The 24,473-nt window shown below is 38.7% G+C and overlaps 1 protein-coding gene across 1 annotated transcript in view; it reads right to left on the bottom strand.

Moving 5' to 3' along the window:
- ANO4 (anoctamin 4) overlaps positions 1–22,264 on the bottom strand; it is a gene marked incomplete at both ends in the record, with an annotated part of 123,552 nt that extends 101,288 nt beyond the window's left edge. Inside the window, 3 exons of the mRNA XM_084205385.1 lie at positions 1,283–1,419; positions 6,753–6,863; positions 22,195–22,264. Of these exons, the coding sequence (XP_084061511.1) occupies positions 1,283–1,419; positions 6,753–6,863; positions 22,195–22,264 (318 nt within the window). The remainder of the gene's footprint in view (positions 1–1,282; positions 1,420–6,752; positions 6,864–22,194) is intronic.
- Between the last annotated feature and the right edge of the window lie 2,209 nt (positions 22,265–24,473).

The raw sequence follows: 24,473 nt of genomic DNA, 5'->3' as shown, positions 1-24,473 counted from the left end.
AATTGTGTGCCTTTCACCTGTTCCTTTTTGCTAAAGACCATATGGTACATGGTCCCAAAATGCAACATGGGACTATCATGTCAGACTAGCCTATTATGGTGCAAGCAGGCAGAGAGTACTTTGTACAGTGTACAGGAAGCTAAGGAAGAGCTGTGATTAAAGAAGATGAAATTGTGAGCAAGGTCAAACATATTCAGGGTGCCCTGAATTTTGTTGCTTTAATTATCTGTTTAAACATTCGAGGAGTGCAGCTCTCTATGGGCTGAATTTCTAGAACAAAGAAAATCTCTGTCTCTCTCCTCAGCAGTGTTGCACAAAAGAATTTGCACCACAAAACCCTCTAGCTCTTGAAAAAGATAATCTGTAATTGCCTGTTCTAAAATCTATCAAAACTAGTAAACAAAAGAGGGTCAGGGCAGGGCCCTCAGCAATGTCCTGTGGTTTTCCACTCTCTTTTAATTACTAGCATGGTCCCTGCCAGTTCTGATCTGTTCCAGTCAGCCCTCTGCCAAAAATTCCTCAGGCACAACTTGCAGGTAACATCAGACCAGTCCAGTAAGTAGTCTCAATGTAATGTAGCTCCATTCCTGAGGTGGAGGAAAGGAGAAAAGTCCCAGGACTCTTCACTTGCTGAAGAAACAACCCTAACATCCATGGGGGTCAGGGCAGTGGGAGGCAAAATTAAAGGATATATTGTTCCTTTTTTCACAATGTCAGGGCATTGGGAGGCAAAATTAAAGAACATATTGTTCTTTTCTTCACAAAAGAAACAGGAAGAAATTAAGACCCAAATTTTCATCATGGGTCCATGACACTTTGCCTGCTTTAGGACGGATTTTAAGAGGGACTGTGTTCTCAATATTTCCTCCCCGGTATGTTCTCTGAATTTCCATTATGCACCATCAGGTGATAATTGTTCCTCATTGGAAGGGAATGTGTCTCATGACTGACACCCAATGCTTCTCATGGGGGTTGTAGATAAATCCCCTCCACGCTCTTTCCCCTTAAAGGATGAATCTAAGGAAAACTATTCCAGCATTTTCAAGAGCATTGAAGCCCTAGATTTGTGTAGATGTTTCACTGAGGGTGCATGAAATCAAAACTTTTGAATTTGAGAGATTTTATATTTCAGCATTATAATCTTAGAACGGGAAACCAGTTCTCATGGGAAAGATCAGGCACAATTTGATGTAGAGAATGATATTTTAAATCCAATTATATTTATTACATCTTTATAATGGGCACGAATAAAAATTGTATTAATAATTCTGTGTGTCCTTACCTCTCCCACAACTTCCAGCCTGCTGGCATCATCAGAAGTACTGGTCAAGTTACCATGGTGAAGCAGGGAATCATCATCTTTGGAAGGGCTGTTCACACCTTCTAACTCATCAAAAAAAATGTTGACATCCTTAGCTACTAAAAAAACAAAAATAAAAATATACATTCAAATCACCACTGAACCAAATGAAGACGGCAAGTATAACCCATTAATAATTTCACTTTTTAAATTCTGGTATAAGTATATACCATTTAATTTTAAAATCTGATGAGCATTGTTGGAATGCTTTCTTCATCAATGAGCCACATAAAGATTTAGGACACCACAACACCTCTCTGATGAAAAAGAAACAATCTGCTGTCACAATAAAACAGACATTAGCTATCTTCTCAGCTTCTTTGGGGGCAAATGGCTTAAATGACCACCTTCTGGATTAGTGTTTTTTCTGGAAGTTTCTTAGGAGGCAGAATTTTAACCTACTATACAAAGTATGAAATTCGAAGTTGTACAGACCCGTGGGGCAGCCAGAGGCAGAGAGCCTTAAATAAATACTGTTTCCTGAAAGGCATTGAGTAAACAAACCTGAGCAGATATTTCTCTTTTCACAGTTTGGCATGTTTTGATGTACATAAATCTGACACTTTCAGATCCACCTACCATGCAGCCCTCAGTCTTGAAGCAATTGCTTACTTCTACAAATTAAAGCTGTGGTAAACCAACCCTGAAAAAAGTATAGATGTTAAACTCTGGAGTGGCTGCCAGATGGAAGGAGCAGGGCAGGTAGATTCACTGTGCACTCCATGCACTACAGGTCTTGTGAAAAACTTGACGAAGAGATGTGTGCCTGGAGAAGGGAAATGCCTTAGCTGAGGATCACACTTCAGCTGTGGATGGACTTCAGCTCTCCAATCTCAAGCCTCACAGGCAAAATCCAAAATTATCAAAGTAGGGTTATAACTGTTAGAAGGCACCTCCAAAGGTCCTAGCTCCTGAGCCTCTTCCACTGACTGCAGTGGGAGCAAATATCTAATAATCTTGACAGAAATTAGTCTAACCCCATATCCCTATTCACATTCCTTGCAAGCTTGACTGACTTTTGGAATCATTCTTCTTTTGTGCAATAAACTTCTGTTGCTTTTGCTTGTCCTCAGCTCCCCTAATTTAGTGACAGGCAATTGTAATTCCTGTTGGTAAGAATAGCCAAAATGCTCTAATTGCTGACAGCATCTTAGTTCCATTTCTAACTACTGGCTGCAGGTGTAAAAATCCATTCCCCCACTGTGGAGAGACTGGATAGCTGCCAGAAATTAACAGCCACTAACTGTTCCTAGTGATCACGAGCATTTTGAGACCTCCTTTCCACCTTTCCCTTCTTCAGGGGTCATAGCCCATTTTCAGAATCCTTTTAAAAAATTGCTGATGATACCAACTCCCCAGTCTCTGCAGGTGGCCTATTTTTCATGCTCACAAGCAGGAGAGTCTTATCCATATTATTACATAAAACAGACATATGTTGCAATTTAAATATACTACTCTTTCCCTGTCAATAATGAGCATGGGAAAATGTTTCCTCCCTTTTTTTATGTGTCTTTTAGAGCATCATAAAGTCTATAATTACATCTGTAGGTAATAAAAAACAGAAAACCCTATCAAAATATTCAAGAATCCTTCATCTTCATTTTCATGCATAAAATAGGGACAAGGTTAATGAAAGACATTGTGTTCTTAACTACAAGAGTTTTGTTTGGAAAATGACTAAAAGTTTCAGAAACAATAGAGAAGTCCTCATGTCCAAATTATAGGTTAATGTGCTATGCTAAGCAGCATAGTTTGTAAGAGATTCTGAGTTTCTGGTGCTGTTCAGTTATATGTGATGAGAGCCTGCAGCTCCTCAGTGTCCTAGGGGAAACCACAGAGGCTTTAGGAAGCTTAAAAGGCAACAAAGAAATTCCAATTTGTAGCCCATGTAGCAGTAATATGATTTTTTTTCCCACCTTCATTCATTTCAGTCCACAAAAATCATACTAGAGATGCTTATAAAAGAGAGGTGAAAGAACAGCACAGCCTAACTTCATGTCCTTCACTGTCCCTGCTCTTTCAAAAGTCAAGACAGGAAACATTCCACCCCATCAGATAACAATGGGGATGTAGATCATGACCAGATTTTGCACACAGGTTCATATGAGAAGAATAAATCTCAATATTCAACAGAAAGAACAACTGAAACAGAAAACATTTTGAATTGCTTGAATTTCACTGAATTGAAACCTGTCAGCACCCCCATGACAGTGACTCTTGAGTCTGTATATGGTTATACCTCAGTATAATCTGAAAACAACTGTGGAAAAAACCCCCAAAAATAATGAAATAGTGAAGCTTTCTGAAGATTATTCAAGATACATTTATCTGTTGCAGACAGCATCAATGAAAGCTGTAAAAATGAAAGTTTTGCCTGTTCACTGTACCCAAGGGAATTTAAACTATCTTTGTTCTGACATTAAGACTGCTTTGGTATAAAAGATGAGGCCTCTGGGATACTAGAATTGTTGCTTCTTGAAGTGCTGGTTATGCTTTGGGTTGCAAAATTCATAGTTTTTAAGTGGATGTTTTGAGATACAGAACTTGGTGTGTAAGATAGTGAATGTGTCAGTAGCCTTGAAACACTGAATTACTGGATTATCCTGAGGATTTGTGAGGACCCAAAAAAAAAATCTTATTTTAAGCTAATTTTAAAATACAATCCATCTCAGCAGTGAAGAAGATGTGGAAGCAGCTCTCATCTTTAGTGAAATTAGCTACCTAATCTGACTTGTCCAGACTGCCAGTGGAAAATTGTTTATATCAGAGATACACAATTGGCATGTTGGTTGGTCACTACAGAAAATATGGGCTCCCAACATTTGCTGAGATAATTTTTCTACCCCAAGTCTCCTTATATTCTTAAAAATAAATAAATAAAATGCTGTTCTACAAAACCAAATAGATAATTTATATAGCAATTCCTGTTTGCTTTGCATTAGTAATAGTGATGGTACTCCCAATGTAACTCTCCTGCTGCTTGTAGGTAGCTCAGCCCTTACACTCCAATGGACTGAACAGCTCCATGGCCAAATGTTGCTAAAAGGATGATCAGGGCTCCATCTTTCTTGTCCCTTTCAGACCCTGATGTGTACATACCCACATATGTCCTCAACAGAATGATATATAATGGCTCTATTGTATACATAAGTGTTATTTGGGAGACAGACTGGTGCTACTGTACAGTCATGTATTTTTAAGCAGTGAAATTTAACAGGAATACAGAGCAGTACATGCATTGCTACAGGAGATATTAAGAATTCTCCTTCTGGTTTTAAATCAGCTTAAATATACAAACTCTTTTCTCCCCATCCTGTTCTATTTTGCAGAAAAAAAAATTAAAATTACTTGATAATTCAGAATCCCTTGAAGAATAAAAGGAAAAAAGTGGGTATACAAATATTTTTATCCCAAATATAGTAGAACTACATATTCTAAAAACTGGATGCTGATAAATTCTGAGTCCACACCATCTCAGTGGGTCCACAAGTCACTTCAGATCAAGATGCTGATTAGGTAGGACTCAAAAACAAGATAAGTCCTTTAACTTTCTGAAGGTGGATGCTGAAACTGAAGTGCCTAAAAATAAGACCTTTCATTAAAAAATGGGACCTGGCTGTGTTATTGTGTGAGAAGATGGAAACATTCTCAGAGATCATGCTTCTGTTTGTTGTCATTTTATTAGCAGAAGTCCCACCAAGCCAAGTATACTCTCACTTTGGATAATGCTAGCTGAAGATCAATATTCCAAGCTTACCTTAGCAAGAAAAAATTATTTGGTTTCTAAAAGCAACATTAACCTTTTTCAAATTATCATTCAATGCTAACAATTGGAAATAAAAGTGACATTGACTGTTCAGAGCAACTACCCTAGAAGGAATATTTAGTCATGTTTATCCCAATTAGGTGGTATTTGCAACAGACTGCAGGTGACAACACCCCCCTGAACACACAGCAAGCCTCTGCAAAGTGGGGTGTACAGAATTCCTTCTGTCTTTGGTGAAGGAGATGCTGCCAAAGGACATAGAGGTTAACTTCCCAACAGCACCTGTATCTGGTATGGATAAAGGAAAAGCACTCTCTCCAAGGCTGTAAAAGCTGCATCCTTCTCAAATGGCTTGGGAATAATCCATAAAGCTAAATATTAATTCTTGAAGTACTCCCAGATTAAATTGCTTATCCACGTTTAGTCATCTTGTTTATACACCTCTGAAAGACTCTCCAGTGCCTTCTTAGCCTCTCCAGTCTGCATCCTGACTGCCCCCAGGCCTATATCTGGGCTGTGCTGGTACGGAGAAGGGAGAAGACAAAACCTCACATTAAGATTTCTGATGGGAAAAGCTTTTTAAATCAGAAAACATGGAATTAATCCTAAACCTGCAGCTTAAGTAATAAAGTGATTCAATTTCAAATTATTACCCCCATTATCTAACCTGAGCATTTTCCTTCCACCCCCCAACTAGTACCACCACAAACAGCCTGATTCTCCCACCGTGTGGTTCCTTATTCATGCGGCAAATATCAGGCAGAGTCTGGGTTTTTGTACATTCTTATTCATCCTTTAACACTCTAAAATCTAAGCTGCTGTTTCTCACCCTAGAAAATTGCTATACCAAACACCCAGTTCAAAATCAAACTAGAAAATAAGGAAGCCAGGAAGCCATGGCTTGCCATTCTGACTCTCAGCCTGCATAAGATTTTCAAACTATTATGAAAAATTCTCACTGAAATTCCAGATTTTATTGGATTCCAGAATTGCATCAGTTTTGGGTAGGGGGGTGTCTCCCACTGTTATTAGCAAGAGCAGCACTACTTCTAGCACAAGTGTTGAGATCATTCTGCAGTTGAACTTAAGAAGGTTGAACCAATTAATTCTTAGTCCACAGCCCATTACATGTAAAAAGAGATAATTTTGTGCAACATCTAAGACACACAGACCTTCACTTGTTGTGACAACCTCGTGACTCTCCCAAAAAATACCAGCTACAAAAATGTGAATACAGCCCAAAACTTTGGAAGAACTGGAACTTCAAATCCAGTCTTCAAACCCCAGCTGCAGCATTTTAATAATATTATTGGTTCACACAGCTACTCAGGAGTGCAAAGCATTGAATAAACTACCAGGAATCTTGCTATTTCCGGTTATGTCTGCATAGAAAATATATACTGCTGCAATCCTTTGGCACACAGCAATTCAAATCTTTCTATGACTTCTCTGATGTAAAAGATTTCTTACCAACCTTCAATAATCCATTTAACTTCCTGAGAGATTTTAATAATAGATACTTATCATTCAGTTCATCACTTTTTGTCTGCCTTCAGTTATAATTTCAATACATCTCAATTGAATCTTCTACCGTAAACACAATTTTGCATCCAAGGAAGAACTTACTTTCTTGTATTGCATTAAGAATTTCTGAAAAGTCCACATCTGTCTTCTTTATGTCTGGTTTTATCCATATTTGCGTTTCCATCTGGTTAACCTGCAAATCCTCTCTTCCTTCTGAAGAAATTGAAGAGATTGATGGGGTTTGTGACAGTGCAGTAGAAAATCCAGCCAAGGGGCTTCAGGTGAGGAAACATACACATTGAATGAAGATATTTCCATTTTTCCTCCTTAGCAGAACCAAATTTTCTTCAAACCAAGGAGCTTCAGCTAGAACATGGACTGACTTAAAGCTAAATAGAATGAAACAACATCTCTGCTATCAGCAAGGATGCAGAGTTGCCACTGGCAAGTCCCTCATTCAGGTGACCACACGCTGCCATGCCATGAGCATCTCCTCACCATACCATCTACAAAACTAACTCCCAAATGTCAAAACAAACAAGAGATGTTGTTACAAATGACACAGGAACAAACAGACCGAAACAAAACACACACACACAAAGGAAGTTGCAAGACAGGAAACAACCATTAGGACAAAAAGGTGCGGACAGCATGTTTCAGATGCAGGGCACCGTAAGATCTCATATGCCAACCTGATGGCATGATGCAGCCTAGGAAGGAGCCCAGCACTGGAGTCCATTTCAAATGGATCCACATTGGTATGTAGTGGCTGCTGTTTAAAAGCATTGCAGAATAAAAACTTATTCTGGCGGGTCACAGTTTCAAACCTATTTACACAGAAAAATAGGCACAAGATTTGCCCATTTTGATGTTCTTTCAACGTTAGCAAAGAAAGCAGGAAGTTTTGAAAACAGAGAAAGGTGGCTGCATATCAAGAGCAGACAGAAAATGGCCAAACAGGCACAAGATGCTGGCTACAGGGTACTTGGATACAGACAGAGAGAAAGAGGGAGCTACTGGGAATACCTCTGGTTTTTGAAGATTAGCAGGAAAACCTTTCACAAAAGCAGCTGTTAGAGATGATGCTCTTGAGTACCTAGCACAGAGTTAGCAGAGACCTTCAGTGGTCAGGGAGAAATCTGGGAAAGGAATGAATGACAAAAAGGCTGAGGTGGAAGAACAAACCTTTAGGTCATTTAGATTGTGGTGCTTCACTAGAAGCTATCACTCATGCTTTGGAAAGAAGCATTTTCCTTTCATCTACAGTCAGCCTACAGCAAGATGCTCTTATTGTGAATTCTGAGCTAGGCCACTGTATTTTCCCCTTCTCCTTGCCAAATTACTGTCTCACTACTGCCTTGATGGGAGCGACAAATAATATTCCTAGGCACAAAATTACTCAAAAGTGTTTTAAAGGCCTTTCTTCACTTTTTGGAAATATGAATCTCAAAATGGATACATTTTGACCAGCTTCATCCTTTATTATTTTTCAGTGTTAAAATATTAAAAATTAAAATTGTCTTGTGCTTGCTTCAGTGGATTCTTTTGTTCCACAGCGAAGATTTGCTGTTAACATCAGAGACAACTCTCCCTGTAGATTCCTGAAAAGTGATCTGTCATAGCAGCAGCAGCAGGAGTCAGCATTTAATGATGTAGAACAAAGAGAATTTCTTAAATGAGACAACTGATTATTCATACAATAGCAGCCTAAGGAAATCTGCAGATGACTTCAGAGATGAGAGGTTAAGATATGCCCCAAAAGAGATTTCTAAGGCTCAAGAAAAAATACTCCAACTGCTGAAAAATACATACAAATTTGATGGAAATAGAAAAGTAATCAATGGACAGCAATTCAGTTAAGCAGCTTTGCAAATTATATCATTCAGTTTCTACTTAAATACTCAGCTACTACTTTTAACATATACCATTTCATACTTGCATCCTCACATTCAAGAACCTTTGTTCTGCAGTCCAACTCTAGTTAGAGCAAATTAATGACAATATGGAAAAATATAAAATACCCTTTGCTCCCTCAAGCCCTCCATCCTTGTTACATTTAAGTTGCTGTTCCTCAGAAGAGATGAAGGTAGCAGGATCCCCGCAGCACTCCAGCAGATCTGAACTGATTGGGCCAGGGAGAAAGGAAGTGGCAGTCAGCTATGGAGGGCCCAAAGACCTGCTAATAAAATTAAACTCTTGGAGAATGTACACAGCTCACTTCAAAGCCCCTATTTAAATAACAAAAACCAAAATGTCGAGGAAGTGGTCAGAAAAGGACCAGCCTAAACCTGACTCTATTTCAGACAATGAAGTCACAATTTTGCTGCCCTTGAATTTCCTCTCCTCTATCTGATGCTCTTGAAGTATAGGGAACTCTCAGCAATCCACAGAAATGACAGTGTTCTATACTTGTCTGATTCACAGTAGCCTTAATATCTGGCCTCACTGCCCAAGTATCAGATTAACAGCATCCAGTCTGATTTCAGTCAAAATTGCAGGGGTAATCTTCTACCAATCGTTTGTGATAAAACACATAGCGAATTACAAACTTGCCTTCACCAACACAAGGGAAAAAAAGTGTCTATGAACAACATAGCTTTTAAATTAGGGGTTGCAGGAAAGCTTTCTTCTCCCATGACCTAATGATGTCCATAAAAACTTGAATTAGGCACTTGGTCTTCTATCCTCCTCCCTCTCTGTCAGCATCTACTTTTCAGGTGGGACTACTGCATTTTTTTAGCTGAGAGAAACACCACCTATGTGATGTGCTGTGGACTGGCCAAATTGTTGATTTCTGGCTTGCGGTCAGACAGAGGTTTTAAACCAGTAGCTCTTTGGAAAAAGCCACAGTGAGCTCATCCATGTTCCAGAGATTTATTTTCTTTACCTTACCACAGATCTCCAGTACTACATGCAAAGACAGTATCTGATGTCACTGTTGCTATGGATGGATCACTCACCTGCCTTTAGCATTTCCTTCTTGCTTTAGCAGCTGCTGATTTATGCTTTATCAGTGACATATCCCACTCAGTAAAATCTAAGCAATATTGTCTGAGAGGATGGTAAAGACTCTCTTTTCACAGAAGTGTGAGAAATAAACACATATAAAAGCAAAGCAGATATTAGATTTTAAAACTTTTATGGTTTTCTTTGTAAAGATCAGTCTCAATTTTTTCTCAGCTTATTGAGATTTTGTAGTTCAGCTGAAATAATATTTTAAATTACCTCATGATAATTTAAAATAGATTCATTTGATTAATCTGATTTACTCATTGATGCATAAAGTTGTGCATAAAATAACATACTTTTTCCTTTATTTGTCTTGAAGGGTCCCAATTAATTAGGTTAGGAAAACAAACGAGATTTTTGAAAGGCTTTTAATTTTAGAGGCTAAATGAGATGGCTTGTTCTCAGTCATAATTTTAACACACTTCTAAATATAAAAATGACCAAAGGTATCAGAGAAGTGATTTGTGTACCAACGTAGTTAATATGGTAGTGATGTTAAACAAGGGCACTCCAACTTGCAGTGAAAGAGATTTTGTGATGTGGGTGGATGCTGCTTTCACATCTACCTCTAAGAGGGTGATACTTAGCAAGAACAAATATAATTCTAACATGAGCAGGTTTGTTTTGCCACACTAAGTACGGCATGTAAGTTCTACAGAGAAGTTGCTCCTTCTTAGCAGACCCTGTAAAGCAAGCTGAAAGCTGCTGTGCATGGTGCCCTTTTCACTCCAGGCAAACCCGTGTCAATAAGGGATAAAAAAATCATCCCTTCAGGCACATTTTCTATTGGCTTCTTCCTCTGAGTTCTCAGCAGCTCATCTGCATCAAAAGCAGAGTTTCAAAGGGAAACTGCATTAAGCATTTCCCATACATGTTAGTCAGGGGTCTGCATGTGTGTGTACAGCACAGCTTTACTGCTCTCAGCTCTGGCACTTCTGATGTCTGTGACAGGAGGGGAAACAAAATGCACAGCACAGCTGGCCTTCCCAGGATCTGCCCCCTGACTGCCCTGGACAGTGCAACTGCAACTGATGAAAACCATTTTGGTTCAATTATTGCTTCAGAAAAAACCACAAGCTGTTCCATGAGTCATAGAATGTATGCAAATATATATTAATATACACATGTCTTCCTAGCAAGATAAAGTTGGCCTGAAAGCAGTAGCTCAGAGATAATTATTTCATTAAGTGAAAGGCTGATGTGGGTCATATCTTTCAGAGAGAGCTGCTTTTGCTACGTTGGTCAGAAAGTGTTTTCTGCCAGAAATCCTACATCATGCTCTTGTTTGGTCCTCGCCAACCAGTATTGCTATATTCTTTCTGCCTAGGCATTTTTCTTTCCCGCAGCATAAAGTGAATTCTGTGCACATCAAATGTGCTTCAGTGATTACATTAGATAGATTTTAATATATCAAAAGTGTTTAATTTATTGTTTCTATCCTTAAATCCCCTTAAAGTAGTGCAGAGTTTCACAGCACAAAATTATCACTGCTAAGTATGTTCTCAGAGCAGGATGCAGAAGCATGTCTTGCATCCTGCCTTGAGGTTTCTCTTCTCTGCACAGAGGAAAAAAATCTTTGCAAACTGCAACTTTGGTTCAGCAGCCCAACACTTGACTCCTTTCTGGAAAAAGACTGTTACCCAGAAACTTTCCTCCCACCCTTGCTCCTTGCCAGCAGCACTAGCTTCCTCTACCTTACACCTTCAACACAATTTCAGATTTCTACAAAGGATGTGGGGGGTGTGTGGTGAGTTCCCTTCTCCTTTCATTTTGATGCTTGTTTCCAGTTCTGGGCTCCTTTTGAAGGTGGCAGTGGGGGTAAGGACAGGAAAACTCATGTGTTAATTCTCTGTTTCTGAGAACTTGCTGGTATATTTTTACACATAATGCAGTACCAGCTGTCTGCCACATCTACACATGCACATGTAGTGACAAACTGGAATATCTTAAAGGTGTCAATTTTGCATAATACAAGGTACTTACTTTTATCAATGTATGTCACAGGATTTGCCCCATGCAGCTACAAACATCCACATTTTTGGAAAAGTTTTAAGTAACTGTTAATGATACACATTGGGAGACCTTTAGAGACTTTTGATTTAAGACAAAGTACTCCATAATAATAGTATCAATACACAATGTATTTCCAAGACTGAAAAGATTGGGTACACTGTGGAATTACTGGCACAGACTTTTGATAAACTTCTGACCTTGTAGATGGCCATAGATGTCTATAAATGCATAAGAACTTCCATATAACTTTTGATATTCTTTATTGGTTTATTAATTACCTTAAAACAAAAGTGTATCGTCTACTATTATTTGATATAGCTAAACACATCTTCTTCTAGTATGCAGAAAACACCATTTATCTTAAATGCTTTCCCCATTGTTTATGAATAAAATAATATGTCTGCCTGATAGCATCCAAGTGGAGTATAAAAGCACAAAAATGTCTTTTTAGCTTTGAAAATTATTGGAATAAAAAAAAAAGTATTCTTCATTTTTAATAAGAAAGTCCAAGGATTATTAGGAAAAAAATTTCAAACCCTGAATCATTGTAGCTGAATTGAGGCACCTATGCCATAGCTATCTGTGCATGGTCAAGTCAAAGGCACAGCAGTAAAAATTCTGGAATTATTTTTGAAAGGCAATTTAAAAATAGATTCCCTTTGCATTGTAATACATGACATGTGCAAGACATATGCTTAATTATTATTAGAACGAACTCTTTTCTTACCTTCCAGAAGCAGCAGTAGTGAAGGGAAGATTTCTGAACATGTAATATTACTGATTTATACTATCAAAATACCACAGTCTGTGATATGATGTCCACTCTCCCTTCCATGAAACCCTGGCTGGCACCAAACACAGGTTGTGCCATTTAACTAGAGATGCAGGAAGTTCTATGTTCAGCACTTGTTCTTTCTCTATCATGCTGTGAATGACTTTTCCAGAGACAACCATAGGAAAAATGGACAGACAGACAGCCCTTGGTGCAAAGCGATACCTTGGAAATGTCCTCTACTGTCACAACAGCCTGAACACCAGACTATAGGGACAGGGTCCTGATTGCCCTCAATTCTGCTGTTTCCTATTCCATCACTGCCCAGAATGAGCTGTGGGCATGAGTGCAGTCAAACCCACCCAGGCTGTGCTCCTGTCATCGAGGAGGAGGCGCCTCTTAAGCAGTGAGTTTGAACAGGACAACAGCTGCAGAGAGCTGATAATCAACATCTGCCTCATGGGCAGAGCCCACATGGGCCAACTGCTGGACAGCTCTGCAAAGGCCCAAAATCTCCTGCTTCATTTCCCATCTGTGCTCAGAGGATGCCTCAATGTTCTGATTATTGAAAGAACCTGAATGTTCACATTGAACACAAGCACATCCCTGTGCCTAACATTTCCAGCCACTTGGCTCTGTTTGGCCCTGGTTCAGATTCTTCAGCAATTCTTCAGGAGCAGAGTTGCACAATAAGCCTTTGGAATTACCTCCTGAAAGGAATTCAGTGATTATACAAAGAGACAGAGCACCAGTGTGTCCCTCCTATGGGGAAAAAAGCTACCCTCTTCAAATGTCACAATGCCTGAGATGGGTGTTCACAAGATATACTCTGAAAATGGCACAAAGCCATTTAATGTATGTATAACTAAGTATACATTAATATACTTTTGTATACAGTTGTATTTTGCAAATAAGGATCTTGAAAGAAGTCTAAGACCTAAACACATTGAACAATTCAGTCCATTTCCTATTTCCTACTACCCTTATTTCTATAAAAATAATTGTAAGAATGATTGTTAGCTTCTCCTCTTTCCTCTTAGACTATGAGCACACATATAAAAACACAACTATCAAAGATCACCATCACGTGTTCAAACATTTGTCTGTGTTTGAAAAATCAAACTACTTGTGGATGATAAATCCCTTTACCAATATCAGGAGTCATTACCAGGTCATTCATAAAGGGAGGAGAGAAAAACCTTTGCTGAACAAACAGTTTATTGCAAAACCCTCATCCAGTTCTCAAGTCAGTGGTTTATTGATGAGACAAACAGAAAATCTGGCTGCATAGGGAACAATCTAACAGAAAACTTCAGTGCACCAAATATTTACTTTATTATAATGTGGGACATCAAGACAGCTTTAAAAAGATCCCAGGTGTCTCTTTCAGGTGTGTTTTAATGTAACAACCAGTTATACTCCCATTGTGCCACAGCACTGCCTTCATAGTCTGGTAATTAATTCTGGCAGAAAGTACCAGCAGCCAAACCATTTGGGGAATTTCAGCTGTCCTAAGACTGCTGAGGAATGAACATAACATAGGATTGTGAAAATTGTTATCCTGAAGATAGGATAGCAGAGCAGGGGTCTGTGCAGGGCAGGATCCTATTTCTGATGCCAAGTGCTTAGCCAAAGGGAGTAAGAACAGTGCAAGTACATCCAGTCCATCCCCAGTCTGTTCCTTCCAGTTTGGAAAGATTTAGAGATTTCTGGAGGGGAAGGTTTCATCTGGATGACAAACATTCCCAGCTACCAGCATCCATTTTCCCACAAATCTATTCCTTCTATATTCTCTGTCACTTTTGAGCAAACAGGACATCATCAAATTCCTCCCTCCCCTTTTCACTTACCTTGCTTCCAGTTTTCATGAGCTAGAGGGTCTGCTCCTCAGTTACAGCATCATAAGCCCTTTCCCAGGCCAGGGCCATGAAGCCCAGAAATCCACTGCTATCACAAAGCCTCTCTTACTTTTGTCTCAGACAGGAGCTACCATGCAGACCCCATTAAATATACCTTCCTGTACAGAAACTAGACACAGATCAATGAATCCCACCCCAGTCTATTACAGAGAGAGGATATTGTTCTGACCTACCTGGGTGTGTGGAGACATAATTAGGGAGAGGTTATGATAAATAAAATCACTCAGTTACAAAGTGGAGTGGAAGAATGGGACCAGTATTTACAGAATATTTTGTACAAATATTCTTTCTCAAAATTTTAATTTGTCTTTGAGAGAACCTTACAAACAGCAGGAATCATGTCCTTTATACTGGTGCAGTTGGCCTTTCTTATATAGCCTTGCAACCTACTATAATAACCAAAATCTGCAAAGGAGAAATAGACCACTGACATTAAAATGCATGGAGTAGTATTGGGCTGTTCACATAAGATGCCTACCCAAAAGAGATTATTTTCAGCAACTGGCACCAAGCAGAGTCTCCCTCACGAGCAGTAGGAGAGTATTGGAATAGTAAGAGTCATAATTTTCAGGCATTCTGGCAACAAACGGTGCAGTTGAAAAAATGTGCAGTTTTGGTGACCCTTAAAAATCTTTCATCGGGGTAATGGGTCCTGAATTCCTTTTCTGCCTTTGGTGCATTCCTAAAGCAAGGTCTAAATAAAGTACCAAACTGTAGTGGCATCTCCCTTTTTCTGTTTTAACCACCCAGAATGTTACCAGGAATGAAGAAGACCTCAGAAATTCAGATGCTTTGTGCTCTACTGGACCTCTAAAGCATAAAAGAGTACAGAACTGCACTCCCAAGGCTGGGAGCAGCAAATGCTGTGCCTCTGTGAAGATCCCAACATGCAGAGGACACATTTGCTTTCCTGAGACATCCACCCACTCATAGCACAGGAGCAGTCACAGGTCTGTACGACCCAAAGGAAGTGCTCAGAAACAAAGGACAGATTAGAAAGGACTTCACCTTTTTGCTTTGCTGCTGCCCTTATGCCTGCTTTAAGTTGTGACGAGTTTTATGCAACTCTTTAGGGCTTTTGAGCTTTTTTGGCACCACAGTACATTGGCTGGAATTTCTAGTGGGTCCATTAGAACCCTAGAAGCACTTACCTGTAGCGTGTCAACTCATCCAAGGAATAATCCCCCCCTACTGATCTGTTTTGTTTTGGTTTAGATTGGATTTTTTGTTGGTTGGTTGGTTTGGGGTTGGTTTTGGTTTTGTTTGTTTCTTTGGGTTTTTTGTGGATTTTTTTTTTTTTTTTTTAATTATAAAGGAAGGGCTGGCTGAAGTTTGAGATATCAGAATGAACCAGCAGGCTTGGTCTTAGGAAAGAGGTCTTGCTATCTTTTGCACTGATACAAACCTTTTGTAGAAATTAGTAACACTATGCAGCCCTATTTTAGTCAAATCTCTTTTCTGACTTTAAAAGCATCTCTGCCAAAGTAAAAGCTAGTTTGTTCCATCTTTTGACAGTCTTCCTGCAAGAATCTTTCTTTGGAATATATGTAACATATTTAACATTAGAAATAGAGTCTTACATAACACTAAACCCCTTTAAGCAAGAACTATAGAGCTAAGAAAAAGCCCCATTTTTCAGTCAAGCATTACAAGAACATAATAACTGATTATTCAAAGTCTCTCTCACTGTTCCTTGAATTATAAGTTATTTTTTAGATTAAATGGGTCATTACTTTCTCAGAAACTTTGCAAAATTTTATATATTGTCTTTTTTTTTTTTTTTTTTCAGAATAGAATGGTCAAGTCATTTTTAACCAGCTATGTTACACTGGCCTCAGGACATTATAACTTTGCTCTAGGGTCAGTGAGTTTAGTCCTTAGCCTTTCCTGTTTTTTCCCCTTGAAGGGAAACTCTCTGGTGGTAGAACAATCGGGAGCATATCCCCACAGAGAGTGGCATTTTGCAGCCTTTGTGAGGTGACTGCATACTGTAAACTAACAACAGCCAGGAGAGCAGAAATCTGAGGGTGAATTGTACTGATTTTAAAGTAAACATGCATAATTGATTGCAGGGCTGAATGAAAGAATGTTTTATAACAGCAAGCAGGAGAGTGATCAAGGCAGGAAGGAAAAAAAATAAGTATTTGAAAAGAATTAAGTTTAAAAACACCCTCAGAGATGCAAAACACCCTCAAAGTCACCTCTTAAAATTATTAACATTGTTTTTGATGTCCCTTATTGAGGGCAGGCACAGGTCCCTCCCAGATATATTCAATATTGGCCTATGTCACATGCAGCACAAATTGAAACAGAGGGATACAATTTCTGCCTGCATACATTTAAATTAAGCAAGAGGCATTGAAAAACAGTGCTTTGTGTGCTAGCAACTTTTTTGTTAGCATGCTGTTACAAAAGTGTTCTCCAAAGCGCTGGAATGAACGTTCCAGGAGACTTGGCACCTTAGGACCAGAAATTTTCAAAGTTACTTTTGTCATAGTCAAGGGCTGAATGAAAGAGGCTGAATGACTAAGCAAAGTGATAGAAGGTTTCCAGCTCTGCATCATCTCCGAGCTAGTTCAGCCCCTAATTTCAAAGTCCTGCATAATCACCATGTGATGTCCTGCCACTCAGTCTGGTGACAAAAGGTCCTCACAGTAATTGAGGCGAACTGTTCCTCTCGTTAGGAGCTTTGCAGAGGCTGCAGAGCACCCAGAGGCAGGAGAATGAACAGTGTGTTCAGCAGAGAGGTGTTCACAGATCATGCTTGAAGTGCCAACAAGGGAGAAATTTTGTGCATTGAACTTACATTGCTTTGAACACAGGCTGTAGAGAAAGGGAGAAGTTAAATATGCAGGCTGGTCTCTTTGACATTAATGTCCAAATTAAAGTCCTTCTGCATAGGAATGATTCTTGTAACATGTGGGGGTTTTAATATGAAAATTAGCTTAATGAGGGGAATACTAAACTTTTTTGAAATCTGCTGGCATTTTCTATGCTTCATTCCGCATGACAGAAAGTTCTGTGCACGCCCAGCAGAAGGCATATTGAAAAGGATTGTTCCCTTAATAATGTTAGACAAGTAAGATAACAGCATTCCTGTCGGTGTGAATTCAAATTTCCAGATGAATTTACATCAGCCATCCCCATGCCATGCATGCATTTGCTGCCAAGAAGTGCTTGCACGACAGAGCTTCCTGGCAGAATTATTTGTAGGGTTTTAGTCTTTTAATCTAGGAGGGATGCATGCCACATGTCCTGCCAGTCAGCAAAGAAGAGAAAACGTGATTTAACCAGCAAGTCACATCTAACTAACACAGATCTTCTAAAGACCATTTACAATCAAATGTGAACGCTAACAAGCATATGCATATTTTGTGATGAGAAAAGGATCTATTTTGCACAGTAAATTATCATTGTTGAAGGCTTCAGATCTAGGACTGATAATTCAATGTTAATTAATTTGTGACTAAGCTTATTGAACATGTTTCCTTTTTTTCTTTGTTGCTAGTTTCAAGAACCATGCCTTTTTACTCACCTCCCAAGTCAGTTTTTCTGTTGGCCAAGCCCCCTAGTTCTTCTTTCTTATTTACAAGCTCAGTAAGTACAATCATCAATAAAAATGCTGCAGACTGATAAGCAGTAAAAAAAGAGGACCCAAACATAAAGGAAAACCTGTTCAAAGCAAACATGCCTTCTTTTAAACTTGTAATTTATCAAATACTTCTTGTCACAAAAAGCAAGAGAGTGCAAGAAAAGTTCCTCAGTGAATTCCAATGACCCCAGCAGACTTTCACCATAATACCAGAAACCAGTCCTTTCAGCACACAATGCTCTTTCAAGTATCATGGATATGCCTCTATAATTTCAGGTAGCAAGGAATGTGCTTTCCAAAATGTACAGTTCTTTTGCTTTGAAAGAGATATTTTTGAACAGTAAATCTTGAAAGCAGAATTTTCTAGAACATTTTTGTGTGTTTCCTGGAGTGAAGAATCTTTACATGTTAACTAAATTTTGGAAATAAATTATTTCAAAGACCAGCCTTTCTTCTGCTTTTGTAGATTGCCTGCAGAACTGATGTGTATAAGTGCTATAAGTTACAATCTACATTACTGTATATACACTAATATATCTAAATCTCAAAATGCATTGAGGTTTTACCAGAAGCACAGAGAGAGAAAATCTTGCCAGGGAACATCTGAATTCCTGTTATTACAAAATGGGTAACAAGTGTTAGGAAATGTTGCGAGTAGAGAATAACTAAGAAGATTCCAGAGTTTATCACAATGAAAGAATTTACTTTACAGCTGCTTAAACATATTAAATAAGACATTTTTCCCACCACCAGCAAATTTAAGGACTCCTAGAAATATGAGATCTGATGAGTTCTGCAGGATCTGAAAACAAAGGAATTTGTCATCAAGAGAATGAGGCAATGTAGGATTGTCCTGACTTGGAATAGATTAACAATGGAAAGAGCAGGCAGAAGCCCAGAAACCAAAGTATTGCTTTGGTTTGTATTGCACAGCAAAGGCGCAATGCCATCAGAAGGGAGGTGAGGTGTTTTTTTGTCCCCAGGTTTGCCTGACCATGACATTGAGGGAATGTCTGGGATGACAGCTTAACCCCCTCTAGGCTTGTTTCATGCTTCATTCTGTTGCCCTTACAGAGAGCCTAAATGATGATACTGTTGCTTTCAAAATAAGCCTTCTGTGTGCAGCACAGACCCGACTATTCTGCCCTGTCTTCGGGAGCTTTGTGCCAATTCACTGCAGCCAACAAAGGCTTTGAACTCCCAGTTTCAGCAGCCTTGTACCCCACTAGCCACAACACACCACAACTGCTCATATAGATGGAAGCTGATAACTAGATGTTTCTCAAAACTAAAAACACGCTGCCCCTGACTTTGGAAAGAAATGAAAATTTGCCTTAGTGCCACTAAATCTAACTTTATCATCTGATTGCTTATGCTCATCTTTGCTTTCCTTCTTTTAAGAGAAAGTTCCCTCTTGGGTATGGGTGCACCTGCAAAGGTGTCAGGAGTCTTCCCTTCCCTATTAACAGACTTTTTCTTCCATTTGTTTTTCCATTTTCCTCTGTGTTTTGTTGCAGTTTCTTGATACCTTTATATTTGCTTAAAATACAAGCATGCATGTTGTAGTTCTGCTCATGGCTGAGCAGTACGGCTTTGCAAGCTTGCACAAAAAGAAGTTTTAAAATTTTATTTATTTTTAAATTAGGTACAGTACAGACAACCCACTGCTCCCTAGCCACTCTAACACCAGATTAATAATAGAAGTCCTGAGCCTCAGGCTCCATACTAGTTACAAATAAAACTGGCAGGGAAGTAACTGGAAAGGAATGCTGGAATGATGAATAGTATCTCTTGTTTCTTGTCCTTAGCATACAGCTACCTATGAACTTCATTCAAAGGAAACTACTGTCAAATAAATAGAATTCATAATAGGTAATAAAAGCTGTCATTCTTGAAGGAAGAAACAGTGCAAAGGGAAAAAAAGGTGCTGTGAAGAAAACAGAAGCAGTGTGCTATCAAAGAAGAAAAATACTCTCAACCTGCATTTATCAAGGATCTTTTCTTTCCATGGTCCTAGTCTATTTTACTGACAAGAATTAACATGCCAATTTAAGTCCTAGAAATACCTTCTATTATGCTAGACTGCCTTCATGTTTGGAGTATTTGCTAACTGGACAAAGAAACTTTCAGAGTGAGTATGGCATACACTACTCCAACAGTGAGAGCTACTTGATTGTGATAACAGCAGTCCAACAGAAGGAAAAACCCAAATTATATGAACTATTTAATATCAGATGGAACAAAACCCTACAAACTTACTGTATGCAGTAGCAGGATGACAGCTTAGAAAAGAGGGCTGTAAGATCTGGTATCTGAGTAGTTAACATACATAAGAACATTGTCTTTCTAAAATATCAAGCTGCTTATAATATCTGAGAGAAGGTACTGCCACTGGACAGCTGATGTCTTAATCTGATTATGAAGCTACAGCTGTTAATTTGTGACTGACTTTGAGTGAAGAACGTACGATTTTTTTGTTTAAATTAGAATTTCCTCTTAGGAGTGCTATTTATTGCTGCTGCTGACCCTAATCTTTCTTAGATCTACTTGCATACAGCTCAAATGGTTGCAGTTTAACCTGGACACAAACACAAATATTGTGGTCTCAAATAGAATAGAAAAGGCAGACACAAATCATAGAAATGATTCTTCATTTCAGACAAAAAAATGGGACTGTAGGTTAGTCAAGAGAAGACTCCTGTCATACAAAATGGGTTCTCAGTAGGTTCTCAGATGCTCCTACTGTCCAAAGAGGAGAATATGACAGATAAAACTAATCTCATATACTCAAAGATAATCATTATACAAATGGTCACTAATGAGCTCCATTTTAGGAAACTTCTGGGGTCTACCTAAAAAGGGATCTTTTTCTCAATCAGAGTCCTGTGCACATGCATGTGCTGCATGAACATCATTTAATATTAAAGCACAGGCCCTGCTTATCAACAGATAACTGTAGAATATGCAGCATTCCAAAATGAGTGTTATTGTGCCCGTTCAAAATACTTTTTTTAAAAACTGTGGTGCAGGACTTTTTTGTCAATCTCTTAACATGCTGCACACATCATTTTATATCTTTAGCAACAGCAACATTTTAGTAGTAACAATTTCTCTACTTGAACGAAGAAGACAGAAGCTGAAAAAACAGGACAAACAAGTGAACAGAAGAACTAAAATAAACAAAGCATATGGTTATGAGTCACAGTAAATTCTTTAATCTCTGTTGACAAAGATTATGGTGACTAAATACTACGAGTGCATGAAACTCATGGCAATAGACCTGTAATAGATAATCTAAAATTTAAACTTCTATAAAAATTAAGCCATTTACTAGATCTGCAAGTTAAGGGTTTGCAGGCAGAACTGTCTGTCTCACACAAATAGGCCCTGCCTCCCAGCACCCAAGTAGCTGCATACATCATATGTCATGCTCTTTTCTGGGCAGCAACACTGGAAGATTATTGAGACCCTTCAATAAGTATGCTACAAAACTGACTTTGTGGGCAGCTTTAATTTGCTCTGCTCAGGAAAGAAATTCGGTGTCTAATTTTCGCTGTGAAGAATGACTGAGCATGGCCAGTACAAGTGTACTTCCCTGCTATGAGAAAAGGTATTTCTAAAACAGCACTTTCAATTATCATAACAAGGAATGAACTCACGATGCCAATTAGAATTTGATGGTTCCCTGGAGATTTTGACTTCCTTTTGAAAAGTTTCATTTTGTTAACCAGTTAATCTGTGTTGTAATATCTCGTGCAGATCCACAGGTTTTGTTAGTGTTATAGCAAAGAAAAAATTTGATCAACACCCTGGATTGTGTATTTGGTCAAAACAAATTTTAATGCCAATTACTGAATTCCATGGGGTATGTCTGTAGCCTCTAGAGCAATTAGCTCAAGGCTTATCAAAATTAAATACATATAACACAAGCAGAATTAAAAAGCAATATCCTAAATCTCTCTGCCTTAACATTTTGGATACCACTACACATCGTAGGGGTTTTTATGATTAAACTTACATTTTATTTCACACTTTCAGCTGTCCCAACTGCTTTTACTCCCTATAATCTATAATTGACAAAAACACCAAATGTGAACAAAACATCAGTGGGTAATTCTGACAATCAACGGGCTGATCTCCGCACAGGCATGACCTTGTGCTATCAACACCAGCTTTGTCACATCATGGCACATCACATGTGAAATGGGACTGGAAAAGGTATCAAGACAAATCTGTTACCTGGCTGATGGGTTTTTGCTTTTCCACCAGTGACTGATGAAATTGCAGATCCAGAAGATGAGGCTTCCATTTTTATTGACCCTCTGGCTTGTGGGATCGAGGGATGTCCATCCACAGGGGGATGCTGTGACACTGGGTAGCTTGCTGCAGTTCTCCTCTGACAGACTTGCACACACTTTTCAGCCCCATGAATAGATAAATTTATACCTGACAGGAATAAGAATTAGTACTGTTAGGTACAAGAGATCAATATAGAATAACTAAAATATCAATTATCAGGGTTTAAAATGGAGCTGCAAGAACCTTCTTAAAGGAAAAAAAAAAGCAAAAAGTGAACTCTAAAAGATTAATTTTCTTGGAAAATTAAAAATGTAAACACCTTTTCTGCTGTATTGTAGGCATCAGATTCAGCCACAGTGATAGATATTTAAATTAATACACACGAATGGTTTACCAATTTACTGGTCTGCAGGAGGAAATTTCTTCCATTCCTTCAAAATATCCACACAGCTCACAAAGGACAATATTAATGAGGCAGCTACCACAAAGTTTATTAAATTACAGGTTTCTGATTGATGGATTAGAATTTTGTCAGAAATTATTTCTTTTCTTCTGAACCTTTACCCAATACTAGGAAGTCTCATCATATGGAAAAGATGCTACAAGTGAGGTATTAACCAGCTTATAAGGAAAAAATAAAGGTCTGTTTTGAGGAAAGCAATAAGGCTACAAATGACAGTAGTAAGACCTTAAGCTTGGAAAAAAATTCCACTTTCTCCTGTCTTATGAAACCTTATTGTCAGTACTGGAAATTGTCTTTCACACCAAAAATCTCAAATTTGTCACATAATCATTTTTTATACTGAAATTGTGATTAAAAAAACAGGCTTTATTTTTCCAAAGAGAAAAGTAAAGTTGAAATTTCCTTTGTGGCTAAGGCACAGTCTTAGAAAGAAATGCTATCTTACAGTAAATTGCTGATTCTGACTTCCTCCTGTTCACATTGATGCAATTGCTCCAACCCCACTTGAATTGCTTTCAGTATACTCGGGTTGAAAATCTTCAGACACTCTCTTTTGGGCAAGAAGGCTGAATGGTAGTTCTACACTACTGTTTTACGCTTAATTTACTTGTGACTTACTGCTTCTGTCATCAAACTATCTTTGTTTCCAAAGAAACCAAATGAAACACCCTAACCAGATATAAATAAGCAAACTAAATAGCAGATGGAAAAGCAGACCCCAAAAACTGAAATTGTGGATATTGCAAGCACATTTTAAAGTGCAGTCACTCAAAATTGGATATTATTGATTAGAGTGCTCAGCTTTGTGAACTGAAATGTCCAAGAATGCATTAATGACTCTGCTCTTCTAGATCCACTGGAAGTCAATGAATGTGAATCTCCAGGTCATGGAAATGGTTTAGAATCTCTGAAATATTAATACACTTTGATCCATAATACACCACCAAGGGGAAGAGAGCTACCGCTTCTGTCAGCAATTTGTGAAAACAGTGGGGCTGCACCCAGGAGCAAAGGCTGTGCAAACTGCTTTCTTTTGTGATGGCTTTGTGCATTCAGAATCGAAGCTGCACACTCGATACTTGTCTTTGCTTTCTGACTCCAGAGCTGATCTCCTGCAGGAAATGTGAAGGCATGAGGAGTTTCCTGCAGCAGCTGCTCACCTACTTCCTGGTTTTAGGGCTAATGTAACTGCCAGCTTCTAAAGACTTGAAATCACATCCTTAGAACACAGAGCAAATCCCAGACACCTTATTCTTCTGAAGGGCAGCATACCAATCCATGTGAACAGAATGACAATGAGCTTGACTGGACAACATGTTTCTTTGACCATGCCAGCTGTAACAGGCTTCAAAGGGTGAGAATCTAAGTCCCAGCTGTAAAATGAGTTCTTTACTACTTTTGCAGCCACCAGAACATTGTGATGTTCAAAATATTGAGCAATTATCCCTAAGGTATTACAAAATTAATTACAACCATTTTCTTTAAGCATCACCACAGGTTGTTGCATCATTTAAAACAATCATCCCTCTGGAGCTTACGGCGGAGTCAGCCAACGTTCAGCACTAAACTTGAGCCTGTCATCAACACATGCTTTCTAGCTGGATCTCAGTAAGGCTGTGCTTTCATTTGGTCATGAAAATAGAGATCTATTTTAGGAACTGGTTCCAAACATAAACTGACTGCTACATTACTCGGAGGTTCAAGTTAAGTTGCTTCTTCACATTCTGAAAAGGGTCTATAAACTCTGGTGCAGCTG

Source organism: Fringilla coelebs (genome assembly GCF_963513975.1).
Source record: "Fringilla coelebs genome assembly, chromosome: 5".
Lineage (NCBI taxonomy): Eukaryota > Metazoa > Chordata > Aves > Passeriformes > Fringillidae > Fringilla > Fringilla coelebs.
The sequence above is the reverse complement of the archived record's forward strand: the minus strand, read 5'-3'. Positions and strand labels throughout refer to the sequence as shown.